This window comes from Branchiostoma lanceolatum, chromosome 3 (assembly GCF_035083965.1).
Source record: "Branchiostoma lanceolatum isolate klBraLanc5 chromosome 3, klBraLanc5.hap2, whole genome shotgun sequence".
Lineage (NCBI taxonomy): Eukaryota > Metazoa > Chordata > Leptocardii > Amphioxiformes > Branchiostomatidae > Branchiostoma > Branchiostoma lanceolatum.
The window spans coordinates 11998649-12022194 of record NC_089724.1 but is presented as its reverse complement, the minus strand read 5'-3'; the positions used below and the strand labels follow the sequence as shown (position 1 = coordinate 12022194).

At 42.3% G+C, this 23546-nt stretch overlaps 1 protein-coding gene across 2 annotated transcripts; it reads left to right on the top strand.

Moving 5' to 3' along the window:
- The first annotated feature begins 1977 nt into the window (after nucleotides 1-1977).
- On the top strand, nucleotides 1978-22313 carry LOC136430298 (protein mono-ADP-ribosyltransferase PARP14-like). 2 transcript variants are annotated; one of them, XM_066420783.1, is made up of 23 exons: nucleotides 1978-2370; nucleotides 7971-8143; nucleotides 8571-8745; nucleotides 9115-9288; nucleotides 9958-10221; nucleotides 10504-10740; nucleotides 11076-12869; nucleotides 12975-13150; nucleotides 13401-13877; nucleotides 14512-14751; nucleotides 14889-15110; nucleotides 15282-15417; nucleotides 15737-15889; nucleotides 16010-16075; nucleotides 16319-16495; nucleotides 16922-17131; nucleotides 17722-17942; nucleotides 18206-18316; nucleotides 18554-18697; nucleotides 19027-19159; nucleotides 19392-19528; nucleotides 20033-20207; nucleotides 20434-22313. In XM_066420783.1, the coding sequence occupies exons 1-23, from the start codon at nucleotides 2184-2186 to the stop codon at nucleotides 20721-20723; spliced, it is 6072 nt and encodes a 2023-aa protein (XP_066276880.1). In that variant the 5' UTR covers nucleotides 1978-2183; the 3' UTR covers nucleotides 20724-22313. The 2 variants fall into 2 exon arrangements, with proteins under 2 accessions (XP_066276880.1, XP_066276881.1); XM_066420784.1 differs by lacking the exon at nucleotides 1978-2370 and adding an exon at nucleotides 4425-4664.
- Nucleotides 22314-23546: the final 1233 nt, after the last annotated feature.

Sequence of the window (23546 nt, the reverse complement as noted above, 5' to 3'; positions counted from 1 at the left end):
CCTTCTTCTGATGGATTCCTCAAGTAGTCAAGAACACTGGCTACTGTTGAAGAAAACAGCAGCCACAAGGCCAAGGTGGCAAGGTGAAATCAGAACGCAGTCAGCAGAAGACGGCAAAAGTAATCTTAACGCCGGGCGAGGAGTGTACACTACAGCCCACAAGTCTTTAGTTTAATAGCGTTTACGGGGTAAGGAATAGATTGTTAGGAAACGGTCGCGAGAGACGTATACGTAGAAATGAATGAATTAAAAGACTTTTTCTCCCAGACAGAAGATGTTTGTTCTCAGTTCAATATCCCGATTTGCTGTGTAAGTGAAATGTGCGGGTCAGCGGTACACCACTACAGGGGTCCTCTTGTTCCACACTGTGCCCATTTCATGACAGCCAGTCTGGTAAGGCGCGGCCCAAGTTCTGTTTCCAGTGTCCCTGAATCGTTGCTCCGCGTAACCTTGACCTTATTCCAACATACGTGACTGATGATGTACAGCTCCATCAACACTTCTGCCAGTGTGGACATTGCATGTGTTACACACCATTTACCGCTGTAGATTTAAGTTTTCATACTTCATCAGTTATACATATATTATATACTAACAAAATACATGCGCGTCTCCGGCAGTATATGTGACCTAAATAGTTATATGCTCTGTGCACCGCCCAGGGGTGTTATTAACGTCCCGCCGTTTTTCGATCAATGGTGACATTAAAAATGGCCCAGGGACATGTCATTTTCACCTACATATGAATGCGCCCTTTGAATAAAGAGAATAGTATCGTTTTCTGATGATAGTCTTGCCTAAATGTCTTATAAGGTCCTCATTATTACTTTCGCCAAGATGGACGTGTTTTGGGGTGCGCGCGCGCGTGCCTAGTGTGCGCCTGTGTGTGTCACGGTGTGTGTGCGTGTGTGTGTATGTGTCGTTTGATCTTTATGATATTTTGTATGCTGGTAGGTGTTGGCAAAATGAAGAATTGATTAGGTCCCGGTGGCTTCCCATGGTACTGCAGCAGAACGAACTTCCAGTTTTCATAACTCGTGTTCTGAACATGCTGGTCATGATTTTCAGGTGGCCGATCGCTCTTGGGCTCGTGACAAAGTCCCCAAATTGTATTAATTTACCAGGTATCCTACATAATCATGAGACAACATATGCGTTATAATATCTTCACTGTCAGTTTCCTAGATGCTGCCAATGTGTTTGACCAGAGAAGAACAAATTTCCCTTCTTCCAACATAATTATAAGCATTGACAGTATACGCATTTTGCTGAATGTATCCATTCCAGGGACATTGAGGTACAGAAAATTAAACTGGAATACGTAGAGACGTCGTCAACTCCTCTTATGTCAGCTATTCCATGGAATAGGAATTGAGAAACTGTAGTTCCCGTGCGTGAACTTCTGCACCCCCAAACGTTTTTCATTGTCTACCCGACGTGAAGATAAGTTTGCAGGAATCATTCTTCAACCGTGACGCATTGCATTAGGTGATAACTCAGCGGTACAATCAATAAAACCTCATTGGTACCACTGAGTTTAATACATCATTAACGGTACAAAGAAACATAGACATATAAACAAAACCGTGTTTCACTTCAAGCCTCCGGCACTGAGGAAACCGACGCGCAGTCTGAGTAGATTACCTAATTTGTTTCGTCCCCTGTATCTTTGTTGTGATCTGCCAGGATTCAGAGTTCGCTTTAACCCGGTAAACATCATGTTCAAATAGCGCCATAAATCTTGGTTTAATGACCGCTCGGCCCATTGGTTCCGCGGCAGAATTTATAGCCGCGCATTTCGGTGGTCCCACCTGAGTGCGTCAGTCGCGGCGAGGAGCCCAGGTGTGCGGGGAAGATTTCTAATCCCCCGGAAAATCACTTCATCTAACCGTATTAAACCGTCTCACCCCCGGGGTGGACGGCGAAACAGTTAACTATGGCGTGCATTATTTATGCAGAACGCGACATTGGAATTCCCACCACGCCTAGCCAGGGACGCTCGCTCGCTCGCGCTGCGGTTTCTCGTCTGCACTTTCACCTTTCTGGGTCATTGGCCAATCAGGACAGTCGACGCTCGATACACCTTCGTCGGCGGTAATGGACGCATGGAAGCCCGCGAGTTTTGTCGGAGATTACCTGCCGCGTTCCTTAAGTATTAGGTCACCGATCGCCTCCCTTCGGTGATGGAAGTCCTGAAGGACCGGATAATAGTCGCCAATGGGATTCCGCCGGGGCTGGACCCGGGGTTTATCTCTGACACGTTGAAAGCTTACTTTGAGAACCGACCTTTGTCTGGCGGTGGGCCGGTGAAAAGTGTGGAGCTCCAGCGAGAAGCGGGCAGACTGTTGGTTCATTTTAAGGACCCGGGCAGTGAGTGTACTATGTCTCTCGAACCTTTTCTTTTTTAATAAGCTCGTGTTAAGGTAACGGTAGAATCTTTTTGTGCACGATTTGGAATGAGATTGTATCCGACTTCAGTCTCGGTAGCCACGTTAAAAGAATCGGTAAACACAGTTCATGTGTTGTATCTATATCATCCAACGGTACCACCAAGAAGGTTTGGTACCACAGCTCGAGTTACGTGTTAGCTGACCAACAAATGCCCATGACGCAGTTCTCACTTTAACTCAGTTTTATCTTACTGGCTTACATTAACCAAACGTATGAAAGATCTATTCAAAGGGACAACAAACAGGGACATGTACTGTAGGTAGGGAAATGCCGAGACAATGAGTATACCTTAGGAATTCTCGGCGATAAACATCTCAACCATCAGGAGAAAACAATTGTGTAGAGGCTGGCTGTTTTCAGTCTGATCAAACAGGTGGTTGGTTTTCAGACTGACTGTCTTTAGACCAAATAAACCAGATGTTGTGACGTTGGTGCCTGTTTCAGAATGAAGTTGTTGTCATACCGCAGTGACGCACGCCAGTATGACATTTATCTCCGTGGTTGTCCGTGGACGCCGCACGCCGTACCGAACGGGCTTACTGTAATACCGAAAATGATACAGTTAACCTTATCAGGATAACTTCAAACACATTTTCATGTGCCGTCTTCTTTATCTAAAGCACAGGCTGCTTCATTACACGGGTGGCATTGAAAAGGGTTGTCCGTAGTTCCCTTCGATTTGTTTTGCCCCGCCCCACACCACCCCACCTCGTAGTTCCGCTCCCACCCCGCCATTATCTAAATATTTTCATGATTTTGCCATTCGGTGTGACAAGAATCTGAATACCTGGCAAAAAGGACGTCCGGGCCAACAACATTGCCAAATTATGGAGCCAGAATATTTCACGATGGACGGTATTTAAACCCTTTTACCTAAGTATTGTTAAACGCATTTCCATTGTCAATAAGGTGGTGACCACGCGCACTGTTTTTGACTAACATGCGGCATACAAAAACGGTCCTCTTTTTTAAGTTTTTGTGTAAATGCAGGAGCGGCACAGCCCACCTAGGCTACCTGTATTATATCAGATGCCTGGGGGGATCCTTAGAGCCAACGGTCATTATGATAATCCTCTGATTTTTGCTCAGAGTGTTTAGGTGGAATAGATAAGGATGGACAGGGGCCAGGCAAGGACAATGGAGACGGCAGGGAATAGGCGATATAAAGGCCGACGTTGCCAGTCTTGTATGCCTGGCGATGTCATAGCGGTGAGATCATTCTCTTAAGGTCTGCCAAGACCGCCAAATCGGCGGAAATACGTGACGGAATATCTGTCTCCGGTCGCCGTTTTAATTTGAAGTGCGCCAACCCTTGAAGAAGTTTTTGTTGTGCATAGAATTCAATCTGACACCGATAATAAGACTTAACACTACAGCAGACCTGGGGAATGCTGATACGCCGATTGTGCTTGATAATAACAGGTTGCAATTGACTTGTACGAACTCTGACCTACATTAATACATCGTTAGCAGCATGTGTGTTGTTTATTTACGGATGCACAGGTAGTTGCCCGCCCCTATGAAACAACATAGGCTTAGCACTTCACAGGGGGTGACCTAGTTTAGAAACTCCGGTTACTTCGGTCCGTTTGGACAAGGACATTATATAGGATCCTTGGTTTGGAGTTTTGTGAGGCCCCAAATTACAAGTATAGTTAACAGTTATTTTCTTTTGTTCAGCAAAGGGTATAATGAACGTGTCAATGATTTAAGCGCTTCGGGTAAAAATTAGACCAACCAAGGAGGTTAAAATCTGATAAAACCTCCTTGATTAGACTAGGGATTTGAAGCTTGATCTAGGCTGCAATGAGTTCTGTACTTTATTCTCATTTCTGAATTAGACTTGCAAACTGTTTTCCCGATATCGTTAAAAAGTATGTTTCAAAATTAGCCCTTGTCATGTTCTGTCAGTTGTGCGTTAATTCTGCCCACAGCTAGAGTTAGCATTCATGTCGTCACCAGCGCGCCGGGCCGGGCCGGGCCCGCACCAAGTTGACAGCCCAGTCCGGGCACTTGCCTGATTAGCATGCCACTTCGAGTTTGTTTGCATGGCTGTTGGTGAAAACTGAGCCACAAGTTATCGGTCTGTTTTCTGTCGTCCGGAGCGCACGTCTTGCCCTGTTCTGACGACACGGCAGCACTGTGGCCGCTTGTTTACACCTACAGGGTGGGAGGATACCTGCCATAGCCGATGTTTAGTCAACTGTTGGGAGGTAAGCTTGACGGACTGGAAACCTTTGTTTGTTACTCGTAATAATTGCAATGGTGCATCATGTAGGCGGGCATCAAAGGGGTCTACACTACCCAGCCGTGGTTATTTTCTCGTTTAACGTAGCTGATATAATAAGGACATTGATATTCCGACGACCTTTGTTTTTGCGGGTTCGCATTTAGAAGCTATTGTGAGTACACAGCCGAAAGACTTGGAGTAGAAGTGACGTGTTTACCTTTCCCATCATGCCCCACCCTCCCCATTGTAAGGAGTATGTTTTCTATCAATACACAACATTTAACGTGGTAATAAGTGGTTTCATTGTCTGTATGTACATAATAGCGATTGTGAAATGACGTCAAACACTGTCCATAACATTGTAGTCACCGATGCGCAATGTTGTTGCATACTATATTATCAACTGGATGTGTACAATACTAATACTACAGGGTCAAGGCATTACATACAAATGCTTGTATGCCAAGAATGCCGGGCCCCTTTGAAATACCTACATAGATAGTAATCTACAGGTAAATGTCAGGATGGTATCTTTTTGACTGCCCCATTTTTCTTGCAGTTGGAAGGACAGAGCTCAGTGTCAGAAAACATAATACTCCCTCCCAGTATCTGCTTGAAGACACTGTAATACCAATAAATCAGGTACAATCCAAGGTGGCCAGTAGCATCTCAGGACTGTACATGTGTGTTTGCCACAAGCTTCTAGCTGTACTAACAGTGTGGTATATTATTGCCACTGCAAAAGACCACAAGTACCTCCCAGTGCTCATTTGTCCATTATGTGTAAATTTCTATCAGAGGTGCTACACTCATGCAAACATGTTAACATTCAAGGATCTGAGCCAGACTGTTACACAACAAAGTGACAAGTACATCTTTCCTTGGGATGGGGGAAGTTTTACCCATTCTGTTGGTGTAGCCAGTGCCCTATGCCTGCTGTTGGGGTCAGCCCAGTCACTACTTGGAATTCAATGTCAGCTTCCCCATGTCAACTTGTCTGTGACCATCTCGGGTGGTGTCTGGTGTGCATACTAAGACTGACCAATGTTCAACACGACACAACTTTCTCTGTGAAGCTACAGTACTAGTATATATGTCAGGCTTTAAAACAAAGATCAAAATGATTCACACAAAATATTTACCTAATTCGCCATCATATTTTTTGTGAATACTGTTGAACGGTAACTTGTACCTCTTCCTAGTCAACGTTCAGTCTAGACTATAGTGTACACATGAATTTTGTAAGATTGTTAAACACTGGTGTTAGTGATGTCTGCTACAGATGATCAGATGGGTCTGACAGTCTCTGACTCATCTTGCCTAAGGTGAGTCCTTTGACTGTGACGTCCGTTTTACTGCATTCACATCAGGTGATTCAAACTTCTGCCCACCTCCTCCCTTCCGGTCTCAGGCCCTTTCTTTATTTCCCAATGACAACTGTCAGTCTGAGTCTGGACCATAGCTGGTGTCAGGCATGCACATCAGGTCAACTTTTAGACAACACTAGTAATAGGACCCGCATAACGTAGCCAAGCACATAATAACGTACAGACAACAAGCATTGATCCAAGCTGGCAGTAGACGTACCCCCAGGCTTAACCTGTGACTATTGTCAGTGGTCTTTATGTTAAACAGAATAGAGGTTCATATCCAGGTGTTTTCTCAGGCTACTGCTGTCTGTTTGTAAGATTATGTGTATAACACCAATGCTGTGAACTAAAGGTGGGCATCAACAACTCTTCTGCCTCAATATCATCTAAACTATCTAGCCTTTATAAGTGCCTTTACTGTTGTAGCAACCATGTAATTACCTGTTTCTGTATTCACAGTAGGGAGTAATGGCTGCCAATCATTTACTCCAGTAATGACACTTTCATTGCAGTCTGTTTTTCAGTGAGAAATCCTTACAGGGATGTGGGAAAGCACTTACAGCTCTCCAATCAGGAGTCAATAACAAGGTAGTGTTGTTTATGGGCCTCATGGTCACATCCCCGTCTTGTATCAGCCAACGAAAGGGTATGTCACCCTGAAAGGGGTGGTATAACCCCGACGCTGCACGTCGCACGTAAACACGTCGCACGTAAGCACGTCGACTATCTACCTACCTACCTATGGTCACATTTGTAGACTTGTAGTATGCAAAATTGTTCTATGATTACAAGCTGAAGGCAATCTTGAGATAGTCATTCATGTATCATACAGAATTCAGCTGTCACCAAAAAGGCAGGTTCTGTGTTAGCTTGCTTGAATAATAATCCTATGACACTAAAATCCTACGATGATTAGGTGTGTTAGAATTCTATTTGAGTCTGTGAAACTGTTCTCCAAGCAGAGGTTTTAGTTAAGGGGCTTGGAGTGGTCATAATTGTTAACGCTTCTCTCCATGTGGCCACTCCTAGACCCCCCCTGGAGAATGTGTAAAACCACCTGTTAATGCAGGCTAATCTCTTTGTGGAGCTGCATTTGTGTACATTTCACATCTCTTTTCACCGAGTTTTACATGAGGTCAAAGCAGCCATAATCTTCTGCTTGAGCATAAAGAATTGTTCAGCCACCCTCTGTATTCAGGCGTAGATCCCCGTAAACATTCATCAAATATTTGAGGTTGTGCGACTTGTCAAAAGGTCACTTCCAGATTAACACACCAATGTCAGGTCATGAAAGGCTATGGTAAATACATGGCTTAGAAATACAATACCAATCCCCTTGCCTGGTAGAACATACAAGGTTTGTCAGTTAAAAATGAAACATTTTCTTATCTTAAATAAATCATGAGCCCCAGGGTGTACTTAAGCCAGGTGTGGGAGGGTATTGTTGGACATTCTTGAAAAATCAACCAAGCACTGTAAAAGTAACAGATGATTAAAAGGCAGGTATTATCTATCCTCTTCTCACAAAGAACATGGGATCAAGATGATTAGGTTAACATTTCAAAGTGAGGCCAACAGTGTTGAAAAAAAACGTGTCAGGTAGAAATCCGTAGACACCTCGTACAGGTGAGTAAATCTGAGAGTTTCCACATTACACACTTCAATAGCACCTGTTCTTAACGTCTAATTCTCTCATAAAATAGAGCTGTCAGGAAGTGATCTTGTAACAAAACATTGGTATGTCACGCAGATTACAAGAGAGCCATGTTGGTTCTGTGGTAGACTTCATTTTCAGCATTCCCAGTGTTCTTGGCCAAAAAAGTGTGTCGTGGCAAGGCCACATTAATGTTGTACAAATAGCCCAGAGATTATACTCTATGCAAGGCTGTGAGTCACATTTCTTTTTATTCTGTGTCCAGCTGCAGCCAATGTCCTGACCAGGCGAAAGCACAGGGTGTACCTGGATAAGAAGAAGGCAGTGGTGTGTACAACCCTGACCGTCACACCGTTGGAAGAGCCTGTCTGTGCATCCCTTCCCTTGTCAAGTTCCAAAGCAGGAGCAAACCAACGTACAAAAAAAGATGGAGAAGAGGTGAGACTTTCCAGTATCAAAGTCATTGACAACTTGTTTTTGTAGATGATCTGCATTCATACAAGATAAGATAACATACAAACCAAAAACGATATCGAAAGTTTGCAGTGCTTTTATTTTCACGGTTTTTGGAGTGATCTCTTGCCTCGACATCATAATACTGCAAATATGTGTTTTGTATCACAATGGTACCTCTTCCCTCGATCCTTCTGCAAAATAAAACCACAGTGAAAGTAAATACATCAATAACAGTATTATAGTTCAAATTCAGCATGTGCATTTCTGCAGAAAAGGACTGATTCTTTAGATAGTCACAATGACCTAATATATATTAAACATTATCATTTCAATCATGCCATTTATGAGCATGATTGCCCTGCTTTATACAGACTGTAACAACAATTCACTTCAACAATGTACTTTCCAGACTGTGAACATTGATTCAAAATCACCTGGAGCTGGAACTTCCCACCCCAGAACAAAGTCACTGGCATCTTCTAACTGTCTATCCAACAGCCACTCAGCAGTCACTGTTAACGGAGAAACTGAGAACAAAAAGTCTTCCACCATGCCGTCCTTTATGCCAGGGGGAAGTTCAAGTGGTAAGTGTTGACTGATTTGTGTTTTGTAGTAAACAAGGAAACCTTGATGTTTGTTTTATGTTTTCTTGACTTTCTCTTGCACATGTAAGTTGACTTGACTTTCCCTTGTACATGTAAACGCAGACATGTAAGTTGATCATTTGCTTTACTGATCAAAGTAAATCATTTTGGGAAATGCTATGATAATGATAATACTATAATACTATTATCTGGATTTAGTTTTTAAAATAATTCAAGCCATGAACACATTCATCACAGGCCGTCGACTTGTACATTTTTGGTAGATAAATATGACCTTCCCTTTAGTAGTCCATGGACTGTCAACCGTTTGATTCACGTACTAACTAGCAGCATCACGTTTGTCTTCAGACGAGACTGACGAGGAGATTCAAGGTATCATAGAGGTCGACAACATCAGTCCCAAAACATCTGATGACACACTGCAGCTGTACTTCGAGAACAAAAGAAGGTCAGGGGGAGGGGATATTCTCAAGTTTGAAAGGAAAGGAGACACTGCGCTCATCGCTTTCGAAAACGAAGGAGGTAGGTCCACACTAGTTTTGAGTGAATGCTATTTCACAGTACAGTATGAAAGAGCAATAGGAAGAAAGAGCTTCCTTTTAACACTGGTGCCATATCTTTACTCAGATCTTTGCTAAATATGTCTTAACCGTTGACCTGCAATTAAGTTCAGTTCAAAACCCCTGGGGCTAAAACACCCCCTGTCAGTTCAAATTAGTGTGAAAACAGCTTTGATGTGACAAACAAAATTACTGCACGTAACATTGTCTCTAATCACATTTAAATGTCAAGGTAGTAGAGACACAAACACTTAATTCTGAAGTAGCAACTTTCCATGATTGTGCACTAATTAAAACCAATAGAAACTCTTATTGACTGTTTCCAGGCTATTGACTTTCATAACACATGAATGCATTGCTAAACACAGGACAATGCATGTATTATTTTGTACCATTATAGTAAATTGTTCTGGCTTTGTCATTTTCTAACGTACAATTCTTGACTGAGGTCTTCATATGAAATTCGGTCTTTTAAAAACAACTTCTTCTTGTCCTTTTTGTTTTTAAATGCATTGTAATGATGAAATTACATGTTCCTTAGATGCATTCCTAACAATGTGATATAAATTGAAGTATCAAAATATAAATGCTTGATTATCAAAGCTTGAATTTACATCTCATCTCTCCACAGTTGTAAAGAGTGCGATTGCACGAGGTCCTCATGTGCTGGATGAGTTCGTACTGACAGTCAAGTCCGTGAGTTTAAAGCAGAAAGAACGACACCGCAACCTCCCTATGGACACAAACCGTGTCTTGCTGCGCGGCGTGAAGGACACGACCACTGAAGAGACCCTCCGACTGTATGTGGAGAACAGAAGCGGCGCAGAAGAGGACATCATGTTCCTGTATGCTGAAGAACCTGGGGTTGTGCTGGTCACATTCTTCGAACTCATAGGTTTGTACATACAGGTTCATTTGTTATAGCCATGTTACAGACTTCTTTGTTAGTGATACAAAATGTCAGGCTACTAGGAAATTTGCTCCTGCAGTTAATGTACAAGAGAAAAACATTTGGTTCCCTTTCTCTGACTTACACATTTCATTGTTTATTTTTGGTAATCAAGAGTTGATGTTGGACAGAATACTCATGATCATGAGTGTTACTCTTCCGTGCACATGATAACATTCAAATAGGGGTAAACAACAAATGCAGCCCTATTTTGAATGTATTCTTCAGACCTTGACCGTTTCATCGGAAGATGTAGCCAGCGGCAGTTGGATGGTGCAGATGTCAAGGCCGAGAGGCTGCCTGTCGCAGACTGCATCAAGGTTTCCAACCTCCCTCCTGATGTGTCCACCGACGCACTGACCCTCCACTTTGAGAACAAACGGCGAAGTGGCGGAGGATATGTTCTTGCAGTGGACCTTCTCCCTGTGGATAATTCTGCCATCATCCATTTTGAAGACCATTGTGGTTAGTTTTTGTCTAGGGTTCCTTCATTATTCTAATAACCTTGATGTACAACACTTATATATTGTATGCATATAAAATTCATTCTTATATTGTCAGCCACAATTTTTTTCTACAAGGACCTGAAAATAAGCATGATCACTGAAGGTTTTTTTTTTAATTTGATGATTTTTAGTATGTATATGCTGTACATTTACTTTTAAATCAGTTGTTGGATCTTTGATTTTAGCAGTCAAGGATTTGGCAGTTATGCAAGGAATATTATAGCTGCTTTTTTCTCATGTCTTGATTGTTGATAATATTATATTACTGATTACCCTCCTCTATTTGCTTTACAGTTGTGGAATCAGTTGTCAGCCAGTCCCACACATTGGACAATATGCAGTTGAATGTAGAACGCTACTTTCCACAACTTGGCAGTGCAACCAGGGTCAAAGCTGTCACCTTGTCCATTCCTAAACCAGTAACCTGCCCTGTAGATGACCATGTCATGAGATTCGTCATGTCAAACCAACAACACCAAGACCGTCTGAACGAAAGCTTGGAGAAGGAACAGGCACGGCTGCAGTGGCCAGTGGAAGGGGACATATCACTCACAAAAATCATATGTACAGCCTCGGAGGAGACCCAGTCTGCCGCACCCATCACACGCGACTGGGATATCAAAGTCCAGACGGCTTTGAAAACTTTCCTTTCAGCATTTGAGTTTCGTAAGGTTCTTGTCCTGGCAAGCTTGTGGAAGTCTGTGACATCACGAGTGGCCAACCTCTTACTCCCTCCCTCTGATAAGGTGGTAATCGAGGATGACCCGACCAACCATGCTTTGCTCATATCTGGACTGTCCAAGGATGTGCATGAGGTGGAACGTAAAATCACAGAGGTAGTCAGACAGGTGGAGGAAGACGCAAAGAATGGAAGGCGCATTGTGACAGAGAAACTGGCAATGACTCCAGAAAGAATAAAGATCATGATCATGGGAAATTTCTTCCAGTTACTGAGGGATTCGTTTCCCTCTTTGAAAGTAGCTGTGGATGCAAACAGCAATGAGATCACACTAAAGGGATTTGTTCATGACATTGACATTGTCAAAGTGCAGATGTACGAAATGCTTGAAAATCTTGTGCAGCGTTCCTACAAGCCCTCGCAAAATGTCCAAAACTTTCTGCAGGATTCCAATGCTTCACAGTTTGTGCACAACTGCATTGGAAAGGACGGCCTGACAGCGGTCTACGCAGTTGAGAACAAGGAAGTGATCGTGTCCGGAGTGTCCGAGAGCGATGCTAAGAAGGCAGTGGACGTTTTACAGAACACAGTTGCTGAACACAACATCCCAGTTGATGAGCCAAGCAAGAGTGCCCTAGGTACAGCTGCATGGCAAGAGTTTGTTAAGGGTATCCAAGACAACATGGTGGCCAGGATTCATGAAGACGACCAAGATGGGCTGGTGACATTGAGACTGGTTGGAGCTGTTGAGTTTCTTCCCGAGGTTGTGGAGCAGGTCGAGTCCTTCTTGCAGACAAATACTGTAGTGGACACTTTCCTGACAATGGAGAATGGACGTGCAAGGTTTCTGAAAGAAAACTGTGTTAGTGAACTCAGAGACATCGAGGGAGATCTGAAGCAGATGTCTGTGAACATTTCCAGAGAAACAAGAGGAATCGACAGTGGGTTCTGCATCGAAGGCACAGAAGAAGGGGTGAAGAGAGCAGTGGAGAAACTGAAGGTGCTAGGAGAGGGCATCTTCAGCTTCCAGCTCCCAGTGGAGAAGCCAGGAATGCCTGCATACTTTACTGAAGGAGGAGGGAGAGAGTTCTTGTCTGTTGTTGAGCATATGCATCACTGCAAAATCGATGTGATAACACCCTTGGACGAGGCATTGTCAAAGAGCAATGTTGATTCTCTATCCAGCAGGGACTCCCCTATACTTTCTGATTCAAAGAGAGGAGGCACAGGTTCACTACCAGAGTTGCAGATACCAGTTGAAGAGATTTCCCATGTAGTCATGGACAATGGCACAAGGCTTGTTGTCTGCAAGGGAGACATCACAAGGCACCCTGTCAACGTCATGATCACACCAGCCAATGCAAAACTGGAGCTGCCCGGAGCCCTTGGGGAATCTATTAGAATACTAGGTAAATATGTATGATGTATTTTCTTTTACAACAGGCTTTTTTGTCTTTCAGACAGTTTATAATTAGTTATCTATATAAATAACTTCTTAAATGTTAACTTCACAGGTGGGGACTGCATCCAACGTGAGTGCATGGAGTACATCAGAAGTGATGGAGCTTTGTCAGAAGGACAGGTTGTGGAGACATCATCTGGAAACCTCCCCTGTAAACACATACTGCATGCTGTGGTGCCACAGTGGCCTCATTCCATGGACAAGGTCACTACAGAGGATGCCACATCGGTAAGTATTGGTAGTCTGCAGTGATTGTGGTTGCTGTTTCCCTTTTCACTCTCTCTCACTCCATTGACAGTAAAAGGAAAATACTCGAAAACACTCACTGGACTGGTTTATTTTGTTCTTATCAAAATCCTCATTATTTACGTATAGATGGTCATTACTTGCTCCTTTAACCAAAGCACATGCTGGTGTATTGTATGAATGATTAGAGCTGGTTTTGATCGTAACCTTTTATAATTTGATTCTTAAATAGGAGGAGACCCAGCTGTTTGAGCTGGTTCTCCATGCGCTGCAGCTGTCAGAAGAGCTGAGACCACAGAATGTTGCCTTGCCGCCCATCGGAGCTGGGTCCTTTGGTTTCCCCACAGAGATCAGTGCCAGGGGCGTGACAGATGCTGCTGTTGAGTTCTGCCTTCAGAACAACGACACGAGTATCAAGGAAATTAAGTTCATCAGTATCAACTCCTTAGAAGTAGCAGCGTTTCATAAGGCCTTGGTCGCGACGTTTGGTGATAGAGTGGAGATGATTCCTACCACAAAGAAAGCAGCAGCAAAACAGCCGCAGCAAAAGAAGGTAACAGCACCCCCAGGACCCCCTAAGGCAGCTACAAGGAAGAGGAAGCAGATTGTGGTGGAAGATCTTGACTTGCCAGATGTGACAGCAGGTGCCCTGACAACTCCTCAGGGCCTGAAGATTACGCTAGTGAAGGGGAGCGTTGCTAAGCAAATGGTAGGACACTTCATTATGTATGAACATTTACATCAGTGTCCAGATCACCCCGACCAATCGAATCACGTGAATTGCATTGAAACTCAGATTCGTATCAGCCATTTTCCAACAAATCGCTTTCTAACTAGCGTTAACGACTACATGTGACCAGACAAACTCGCCAGTGAGATGGTGGAAGGTGTCAGCTTCCAAAAGACGTTTTCAGATTGACAATTTTGGCACTTTGGAAGTAATTGAATCCGCCCGCGATTTAACTTCTAGTTTCTACTACTTTTCTCTAAACGTTAAATCGCAGGCTGATTCAATTACTTCCAAAGTGCCAAAATTGTCAATCTGAAAACGACTTTTGGAAGTTGACACCTTCCACCATCTCACTGGCGAGTTTGTTTGGTCAGATGTAGTCGTTAACGCAAGTTAGAAAGCGATTTGTCAGGAAATGGCTGATACGAATCTGAGTTTCAATGCGATTCACGTGATTTGATTGGTCGGGGTGCAGATACAGATGTTTCTTTGACATTTTGTACGTAATTTTTGCCTTGGATGAAATGTTCCATTGAAAGACTGAAAGACTCCTCAAACTGTAGTGTGCACTGGAAAGTTGCCATAGATGACTATAAGAAATCTTTTTTTCCAGGTAAACATAATTGTCAACACGACACAGCCAGGTCTGAACCTGAATTCAGGCTCAGCGTCCAAAAGCGTCCTGAAGGTTGCTGGTCCCCAGCTGCAGTCTCTGTGTTACCGTGCAAACACACATACTGGGGAGGTGCCTGCAGGAGAGGTCATCATCACCGACCCAGCAAAACTACCCTGCAAGCAGGTCTACCATGCTGTATGCACACGCTATGATAGACTCACAGGGGGTGGAATCGAGGTATGTTTAACCATACTTGCCAGTTTCTTTTTGCTTTAGATCATGTTCACAAGTCTTTTGCTCTCTGAATCAGTAAAATTCCAACATTCCACACTTCAAACTCGTCGTTTTCATACTTTTGCTTTTCATATTTCTAGGATTTGAAAACCATTCTCTGGAGGTGTCTTGAGGAAGCAGAGAAATCCAAGATGGAGTCCATTGCCTTTCCAGCCATTGGTACAGGCTCCTTGGACTTCCCTCGTGATCTGGTGGCAAAGGTCATGTTTGCAGAGGTTCTAGAATTTGGCAAGGAAAACCTTGACTCTGGGGTCAAGGACATCCGGTTTGTGGTGTACAGCATGGACCACGCAACAGTTCAGGTATGGGACTTTACTGATCGTATAGCCATGATTAAAAAAGAGGGAAGTTGACTATCAGACTGCTGATATCTGTCTTATTGGTTCATACTGTTCAAGCTCAAAAGATCGTTTCTAGAACAATATTATTTGGTGGTTATCTGTATGAGGCACTGATGTACAATTTTTCTGCAGGCCTTTGAGACAGAGCTGGAGCGTCAAGGCGGCACGTTGCAGTCCAGCTCAGAAGGTTCCCTCACCCCCGACAGGGACCTGTCGGCGTCACCCAAGCCGTTCTCAAGTGTTCCACACAAACTGCACCCGGAGGAAGGTTGGACATCATAGTCAATGCCGTGCACGTGGGGCTATCGTTGTAAATGCAGAAGCAGCCATTAGTTGTGGTAGTAGTTGTCAGCTGCAGTTGATGATATGTATGTGCAACACATACTTTCCAGTGATGTTGCTTGTAACTTTATTTTATATACAAGCACTGTTAGGAATCATGTTTGGCATTTTGAAAAACCTAACCTGTGATGACCATTATCTCTTATCTGGCACGGGTCATTGAAAAGTTTTTTAAAACAATCATAGCCATTCAGATTTGTATTGAAAAGCCTTCTGAGAGGCCTCAAAGTATTTTCTTATTACAGCGGGCGTGTCCAGTGGTTCTTCTAGTCCACAACCGACGACAGATGAGGTCCAGATCGGACATGTTTGTCTCCATGTTCAGCATGGCAACATTGCCAAAGACAGGACAGATGCCATTGTGAACCCCACCAATGCTAAACTGGACTTCACCATGGGTAAGGAATACTAATATTTTCTTTATGTGACTGCTTGATGACTTGGCATGTTGCAGGCTGATAAAAGTCATTACGAACACTTCTGCACCAATTCTCACTAACATCTGGTTTGTGTTGTAGGTGCTGTGCCAAGAGCAATTCTCAATGCGGGTGGCCAGGCTGTATTGGCTGAGTGTCGCCAACTTGGTAAGTTAAATACGACAGCAGTCAAATTGACAGTTGATCCTTTTCTTATGTTCAAAGGTTTTCTTATCCGATATGGACTATTTTAGACAGAATTGAGGGATTGATTTAAAATGCAGAGTCAACAAACATGGATGAATGTTCATTCTTGTCCTTATGACTGCTACCTGTTTCTATGCTGTATTTCAAGAAACTGTGCCAAGTTCTGAAATGGTAACATAGAATTATCCATTCCTATACCCTTAGGGTCCTTACCCATCAGTGGGGTAGCTGTGACTGGAGCAGGAAACCTGCGCTGCAAGCATGTGATACATGTGGCACCTGGTGATGACATCTACACCCTGAAGGAGCAGTTCAGGAACGTGTTACGTCTGGCTGAGGAGATGGAGCTGAAGTCCATCTCTCTTCCTGCACTGGGAACAGGTATACACATTCCATTGTTCTTAGTTTACATTTTTTGGCACATATTGTCCACTTCTTTTAATTTCTGTGGTTTGTGGATATTCAATGGTGACAAGAAAAGACAGACACCTCAGAAAAGTTCTGAAGAGAAATGTTGTGAAGATTAGGGTTTCAGCACCAAGGAAAGACACCATTACCTATTCCCTTCGGGAAACAAAAGTAACATCTTAAGCTACCTGAGTGTTTCAACAGCACTTATGCGAATACTTTTTACACCTTTACATATGTCTGATCAAATATTTGTACCCAAACACTTTTATTTACCTTTTTTTTAAAAGCCTCGCAAAGTGGCTTTCATATCACTTTTAACACGTTTCTCATCATCATTATCATAAGTGAGGAAGATATTATTGGTGCTAATCATGTATCTCTTTGATCCACTTGCAGGTAGTGCACGGATAGAGACAACCCAAGCAGCATCATGCATGGTGGAGGCCATCGACGAATTTGTCCACGAAGACAAGCCCAAGAATCTGGTTCTAGTCAGGGCTACCATCTCCAAAGAGGAAGTTATGGTCTTTTATCGTGATGCTATCTCACAATGGACGCCGGGACGGAGACAACAAGGACAGCTTGCTGCCCTGGAGAAACTGGCCAGTACGTTACATTGGGTCCTGTCCTTGGTGCTGAATGGAAATGATATGCAATTGGAGTCAAATTGTTACATCTGTGGGCTGATAAGTAATGTTTTATAAATATAGAATACAACACGGGGTATTCCGTATCACCCGAGGTACTAGCCCAAACGCGAAAACATACATTTCAATGCGGAATGCGCCAGAAGTTGAGGGAGTGTCCTCGAACACAAAACTGTAACAACATTTATTCCAACCTCCTAATAATCTGGTATGCCAGTTTTCGGCGACGTCGCAACCAGCACGCTCGAAATACATTCCAAATATTCTATGGAAGCCGGAACACCAGTATCAAGCACAGGCATAGGCATGACATAAGGAGTGTTACTTATTTGCATCTTAATGCAGACAAGAACAATCACATAACAAACTGGTATGTTTCTTGATGTCTGTCAAGGCACATAAAGGTCTTTTTTGATGACTAAAAGATCATGTATTTCTTTCCCCTCTTCAATTTTACAAAAAGAAGACATTCGATATAATTTATGGAGACTACTTGGTAACTTTTTAAAAAGATTTTCACACTGCGTTTTACATTCTTGCCAATTGCAGTAGCTGAACGGATGAAGAAGGTCATTAGATTTGACCCAAAGGATGCTCCCATGGTTGTCTCAGTGGACGGGATTGTACTGAAAATATTCGCGGGAAAGAAAGCGCAGCTGGACACTGCTGTGAGGAAGATAGAGGACATAATGAGCAGGGAGTGTAAGGACCATGTCATCACAGATCCATCTGTGGGCAAGCTGTCTCTTTTGGAGCAGGCTACCATTAAGGTATGAATGGAACAATTTTGTTGTTGTTATTAATCATCCTTGTGTCTTTGAACATTCAAAAGCTATCTGCACCAAATGTCTGTTGATTTGAAATACGTAAGTCTGATGTATGAAACTTTTTTTTCATCATCTAACTGGGCAGATATCTTTAAAGTTGCAAACATTTTAATGGTAATTATATAACTAATACCTGTAAACATAATTATTGCAAATTGATGAAGACACTTGCTGAAAAGTACCAATGTTCTACACGTTTTACTTAGGAGCTGGAAAAGCAGCATATGGTGGCTATAACCATCAATAGCAGTGACTCCAGCATCCGAGTACAAGGCAATGGGGGTGATGTCAGCGATGTGGTGACTGATATCTACAAGGTATGTCAATGGCATCTCTATTATGCTTGGGTTTGCACATGCTGATAATAACTTTATTGCAAAATCATGCCCAAAGGCTAATTCCAAACAATGTCAAGCAAAACGCTTGTAGATTTCATAATTGACATTATTGTTGACGATTCAAATAAATGTTGATGCTGTTTGATGAATCTGTGGTGCCACTAGTCAAAGTCAGCCATGTTTGTAGTTTTTCAATAGTGTCTCTCATTTTGGCAGGTTTTGAATGAGATCACAGTGAAGGAGTATAAGAGTCAGCAGGCTGAGTTGATGTCCAGGGAGGTTCAGTGGTGTTACCTGGAGCAGGATACCTACCAACCCTACAGTCCTGATCTGAATGCTGTCCTGGAACAGGCCAAAAGGGTTTGTGGCTTACCCGTATCATTGTTATAGTTTTGAGCCTCTCCTAAAGCATTGACTGAAAGTCAAGGTCCTCATCAAAGATGACACATGAATGAGTGACAACCTATAAAGTTTTTGAGTTCTATTTTGTTGCAACATGTTTTGAGGGAACATTAAGTAATAATATGGAATGATTTTTAACTTTCTTCTATAATGTTGAAGCAACATTAGTCATGGTGAGGACAAGCAATAAGCATCTATCAATCTCAGATCATCGAGTGGCAAGCACTCATGCTAAATGTAATAAATGTATATGATCATTCTTTACTCACAACCTTTTGTTTCCTTAGCATGGGAGGTCTTATGTTGACTTCACGAAGCCAGACACGTTGGAAGCTTGCCACGTGGACTTCAACAGAATGAAGGAGACGCGGATCCTGACAGGAGATACCAGACTCATCGTCAGGAAGGACACAAAGACAGGTGTGACAGTAAGAAAACTAGGCTGCAGTCAGACTTTCTGATGTAGAGAGGAAAAAATATATCTTTATTCAATTGATATGCATTTCACTTTCAATGTGACCAAGAATATCATTGTGTTGATGACAGCTGTTTTAGTTGATATATTGTAAATCTTATACTACTCATTCAGTCAAGCCAAGCAATCATGTCACTATGAGCCAGACTCCAGCAATGACTTTGTAACAAACTGTAGATCTGCCAGAGTTCTGGGATCCCCAAGGTGATGATGAGGTGAAGGTGGTGGAACTGAGTGAGGGAAGTCTGGAGTTCCAGGAGACTTACATGTACTTTGCCAAGACGATAGGAGACACACCGTCTAAGGTTGTCAAGGTAACATCATTGTCTTGTCTTTCTCTTTTTCCTCTTCTTCATTGCTTTCAAAGAAAAGTAACACATCAGGGGTCATTTCCTGTCATTAGTCCAGGAGGAGAAACCAGATATAATAATAATTTTGTTATGTATAAAAAGATTTGCCATGTAAGTAGCTTTTCCTTAGCAATGGTTACCATAGAAACCGTCCAGTCACTTTCAAGTTCAGAAAAGGAACACTTGTGACTTTTACCAAGTTTTACTTAATTTGGACAATAATTACACAAGTTATGCTGATTTATTCATATTTGCCTAATTCGCATAAATTTGCATTAAGTCTGAAAATAGATTAAGAGTCCTAGAACCATGATGTCCCACAGAACACCATACCTAAAAATGATGGAGAGGCATCAAGCTATCATTCTATGATAGTGGATTAAATCATGTACAGAGTGTTCAAATTTTCTAGGCCTCCTCTGAGAATCTCCTCCTGGACTAGTGTAATTTACCCTGTGTTTTCCACAGATTGAGCGAATCCAGAACCCAGCCCTATGGCGACAGTACCAGGTGAAGAAGGAAAAGATGGACAGGACAAACAAGGCTGCCAACAACGAGAGACGCTTGTTTCATGGAACCTCCACAGGCTCCTGTTCCCACATCAACGCACATGGCTTCAACAGGAGCTTTTGTGGAAAAAATGGTACCACTTTTGGATATTTTTCAATATAACATTATATGATTCTCAGTGGAAAGAAGGGAAGAAAAAATAAGAACTTTGGCTTTGATCGTCTTCTTCCCTTCACATGCCACATTTGCCATGTTGTTCCAAGTGAAGAATCATATCTTCACATCACAAGTATTTCTGGTGTATCAGAAAGTTAGTCTTTGTTGATGATGGTTCCATCTATTTTTCCTATTCAATCCAGCTACCCTGTATGGCAATGGAGTCTACTTTGCTGTAGAATCCAGCTTCTCAGCCAAGGACCAGTACTCCCTCCCTGCCACCAAGCACAACAAGCATATGTACCTGGCCAGAGTCCTGGTGGGAGAGGTCACAGTCGGCAAGCAGGGCATGATCGTCCCTCCGCCTAAAGACCCCACAAACAAGACTGTTCTGTACGACAGCGTTGCCAATAATGTTAAAAACCCAAACATCTTTGTGATCTTCCATGACACACAGGCTTATCCCGAGTATTTGATAACATTTCGTAGTTAAGTCTATGCTGCAGAGATATTCATATATGTGACAAGGTGCGCTGTACATTGTACACTTGTGGACGTACCAACTGATAAGTATCTAATGCCAGCTCAGAAGAGGACTAGAAATAGTCATGCTTTTAAGTACCAGAGTTATCAGCCAAGGATTGATGTGTTCAAAAATTTGTATTTACCGAGAACCATAGTAGAATGGAACTCGTTGTCATCAAGTACTGTAGGAGCATCCTCACTAAATAGCTTTAAAGAACGGTTGCAGTCAGATATGCGACGACTAGGTGTAACAGACCATTCGGTGTAATATGACCAGCTGCTGCTGCGCCGCATGCCTGCGAAGCTGGTGTGTTACGCCTAATGGCAGTTGTACCGGCTATATAGATACAGATACATTTTTCTTTAACAATTCATAACACGTTGCAAGCTGTCTATCATGTCATGTTCGCCAGCATGTATTGTTGTCATTAGGTAGTGATGTTCATGTAGCTAGCATGCAACAAATTTAGATGTTGTATTAAAAACTTCTAGAATAGGAGAGGCTGAGCACTTTTGAGTTGCAGGGTTAGTGGACAGTACCGGTACACGTACTTCATGTTTTGTAATGATTTTGTGATTGTCTGTTTTTTTTGGCGAGACTTGCTGCATGATGTGTAAACTGTTGGTTTCATCAGTTTCTAAGTTATGTCAATAATTTGTAAACCAAGCAATACACAATGTAGGTGTTAAAGATTTTTTGAATACAATATTTTTGTATAAAGAACAGCTGGGATATGACATATTGGATAGCAGCAGAAGCATGCCTGTAATAAGGTCATAGCTACATCATATTGGTATTATCTAACTTCTAAGTCTATTAGCTGCCTTCAAGGAAGGCGTTATTTTCATGGACAGACTGCATCTGTCAGGTTTCCGTGTCATGTTTGTAAAATGAGATTTTGTTGTGACTATATGAGGGTGCTAATGGTAAGCTGGTATCACCAGTACCAGTTATATTTTCAATTTAAGATCACACTGACTCCATAATGTGGATGACATCCATGTGTATCAATTTTTGTCTGTTTACAGATACCGTAAATTGTACAAAGAAGCTGCATAATGAGCAAGTATATGCCATAGATTGCCCAGAAAATTATTGGTAATCTGATACTATTGTCATACTATGCCTCTTTTCCTAATCATAATACGTACTGATTTTGTCATAAACTTACTCCATGCACATTTAACGTATTTCAAGCCCGAAGCAAAGTTTTCCAAGTCTTCCAAGAAAATACGAAAATAAAAATAAATATTGTTTGGTATATGATGTCCTCTTAGTTCAACCATTAGTAAAACTTTCCTGACCACTTAGATTTCCTGACCACTTAGATTTCATAATGACTTTTTAGGCCCAACTTTTTTTTCGCAATTTTTTTCAAATTTGCAGCACCCAGAGGATGTCATCCATATAATCAAATCAGTATGGTCTAATGTCGAATTTGCTATCTATTATAATTTATATATATTGCAATCTGAATATATTATCTATTTATGGTCATACTGAATAATCTTAATCTCCTATCATTTGGGGCATTTTCTAATAAAAAAGGCAACAGCATATTGCTCTCAAAGTTTATTTAGAACAGCACTCGCTAATAGTCAGACTCTTTAAAGACTCATAAATCGGGAACAGAGCACGATATTTGACATCTGTGTTCATTTTCAAATTCCTGACCAAAAGACCTTTCGAATGAGTCCAAGCATGGCCCATTGAAAGACATTTTCAAAAAAAGCTAGGGTTACGCCGGGCTTAGCTCCTAAATTCTTTAAAGACTCATAACTCGGGAAAAGAGCACGATATTTGAAATCTGTATTCAGTTTCAAACTCCTGACCGAAACACCTTTCGAATGAGTCCAAGCTTGGCCCATTGAAAGTCATTTTCGAAAAACCTAGGGTTGCGCCCGCGGCCGGGCTTAGCTCCTAAATTCTTTAAAAACTCATAACTCGGGAATGGAGCACGATATTTGAAATCTGATTTCAGTTTCAAACTCCTGGCCAAAAGACCATTCCAATGTGCCCAAGCTTTACAACTCCTGGCCAAGAGAGTTTGAATGAGCCCAAGTTTGGCCCTTTTGAAGTCATTTTCACAAAGGCTAGGGTTACGCTTGGGCTTAGCCCTCAAATTCTTTAAAGACTCGTAACTCGGGAACAGAGCACGATATTTGAAATCTGTTTTCAGTTTACTACTAATGACCAAGATACCTTTCGAATGATCCTGAGCATGGCCCATTTGAAGACATTTTCAAACAAGCTAGGGTTACGATTGAACTCGTAATTCGGGAACAGATCACCATATTTGAAATCTGTTTTCAGTTCACAACTTCTGGCCAAGAGACCTTTCGAATGAGCCCAAGCATAGCCCTTTGGAAGACATTTTGAAGAAAGCTAGGGTTACGCTTGGGCTTAGCCCTCAAATTCTTTAAAGACTTTAGTTGACCGTTGCACACGCTTTTTGGACCCAATTATTTTTTAGACCGGATCACTTTAGACTGCACACGCGCAGTAATACAGGCACGAGACCTTAAGGGTAATGTCATATTCATAACAAAGCTGTTCGTCCGGGGCATGTATTATGTCCTTGTAGGTAACGTTATCAATAAGGAAACGCCTGTTTAACTTCTTTAAAATGTGTCGTGTCGGTTAGGTGCTGACCTCGAAATCCAATCGAAAAGTACATCTAGGCTGTCTCAACTGTTCTTAACACCTTAATCTATTGGAGAGGGGTGTCTTCTGTGCTTACAATAGCTAGCTATAACGTTAACGTTATAGACTATACCCGGGTATTCTAGC

Coding starts and splice junctions, on each gene's coding strand:
- LOC136430298 (XM_066420783.1), top strand. CDS start 2,184: ATGGAAGTCCTGAAGGACCGGATAATAGTCGCCAATGGGATTCCGCCG. Junction 15,890..16,009: donor TAAACTGGACTTCACCATGG/GTAAGGAATACT, acceptor TTTGTGTTGTAG/GTGCTGTGCCAAGAGCAATT. Junction 18,317..18,553: donor TGGTGACTGATATCTACAAG/GTATGTCAATGG, acceptor TCATTTTGGCAG/GTTTTGAATGAGATCACAGT.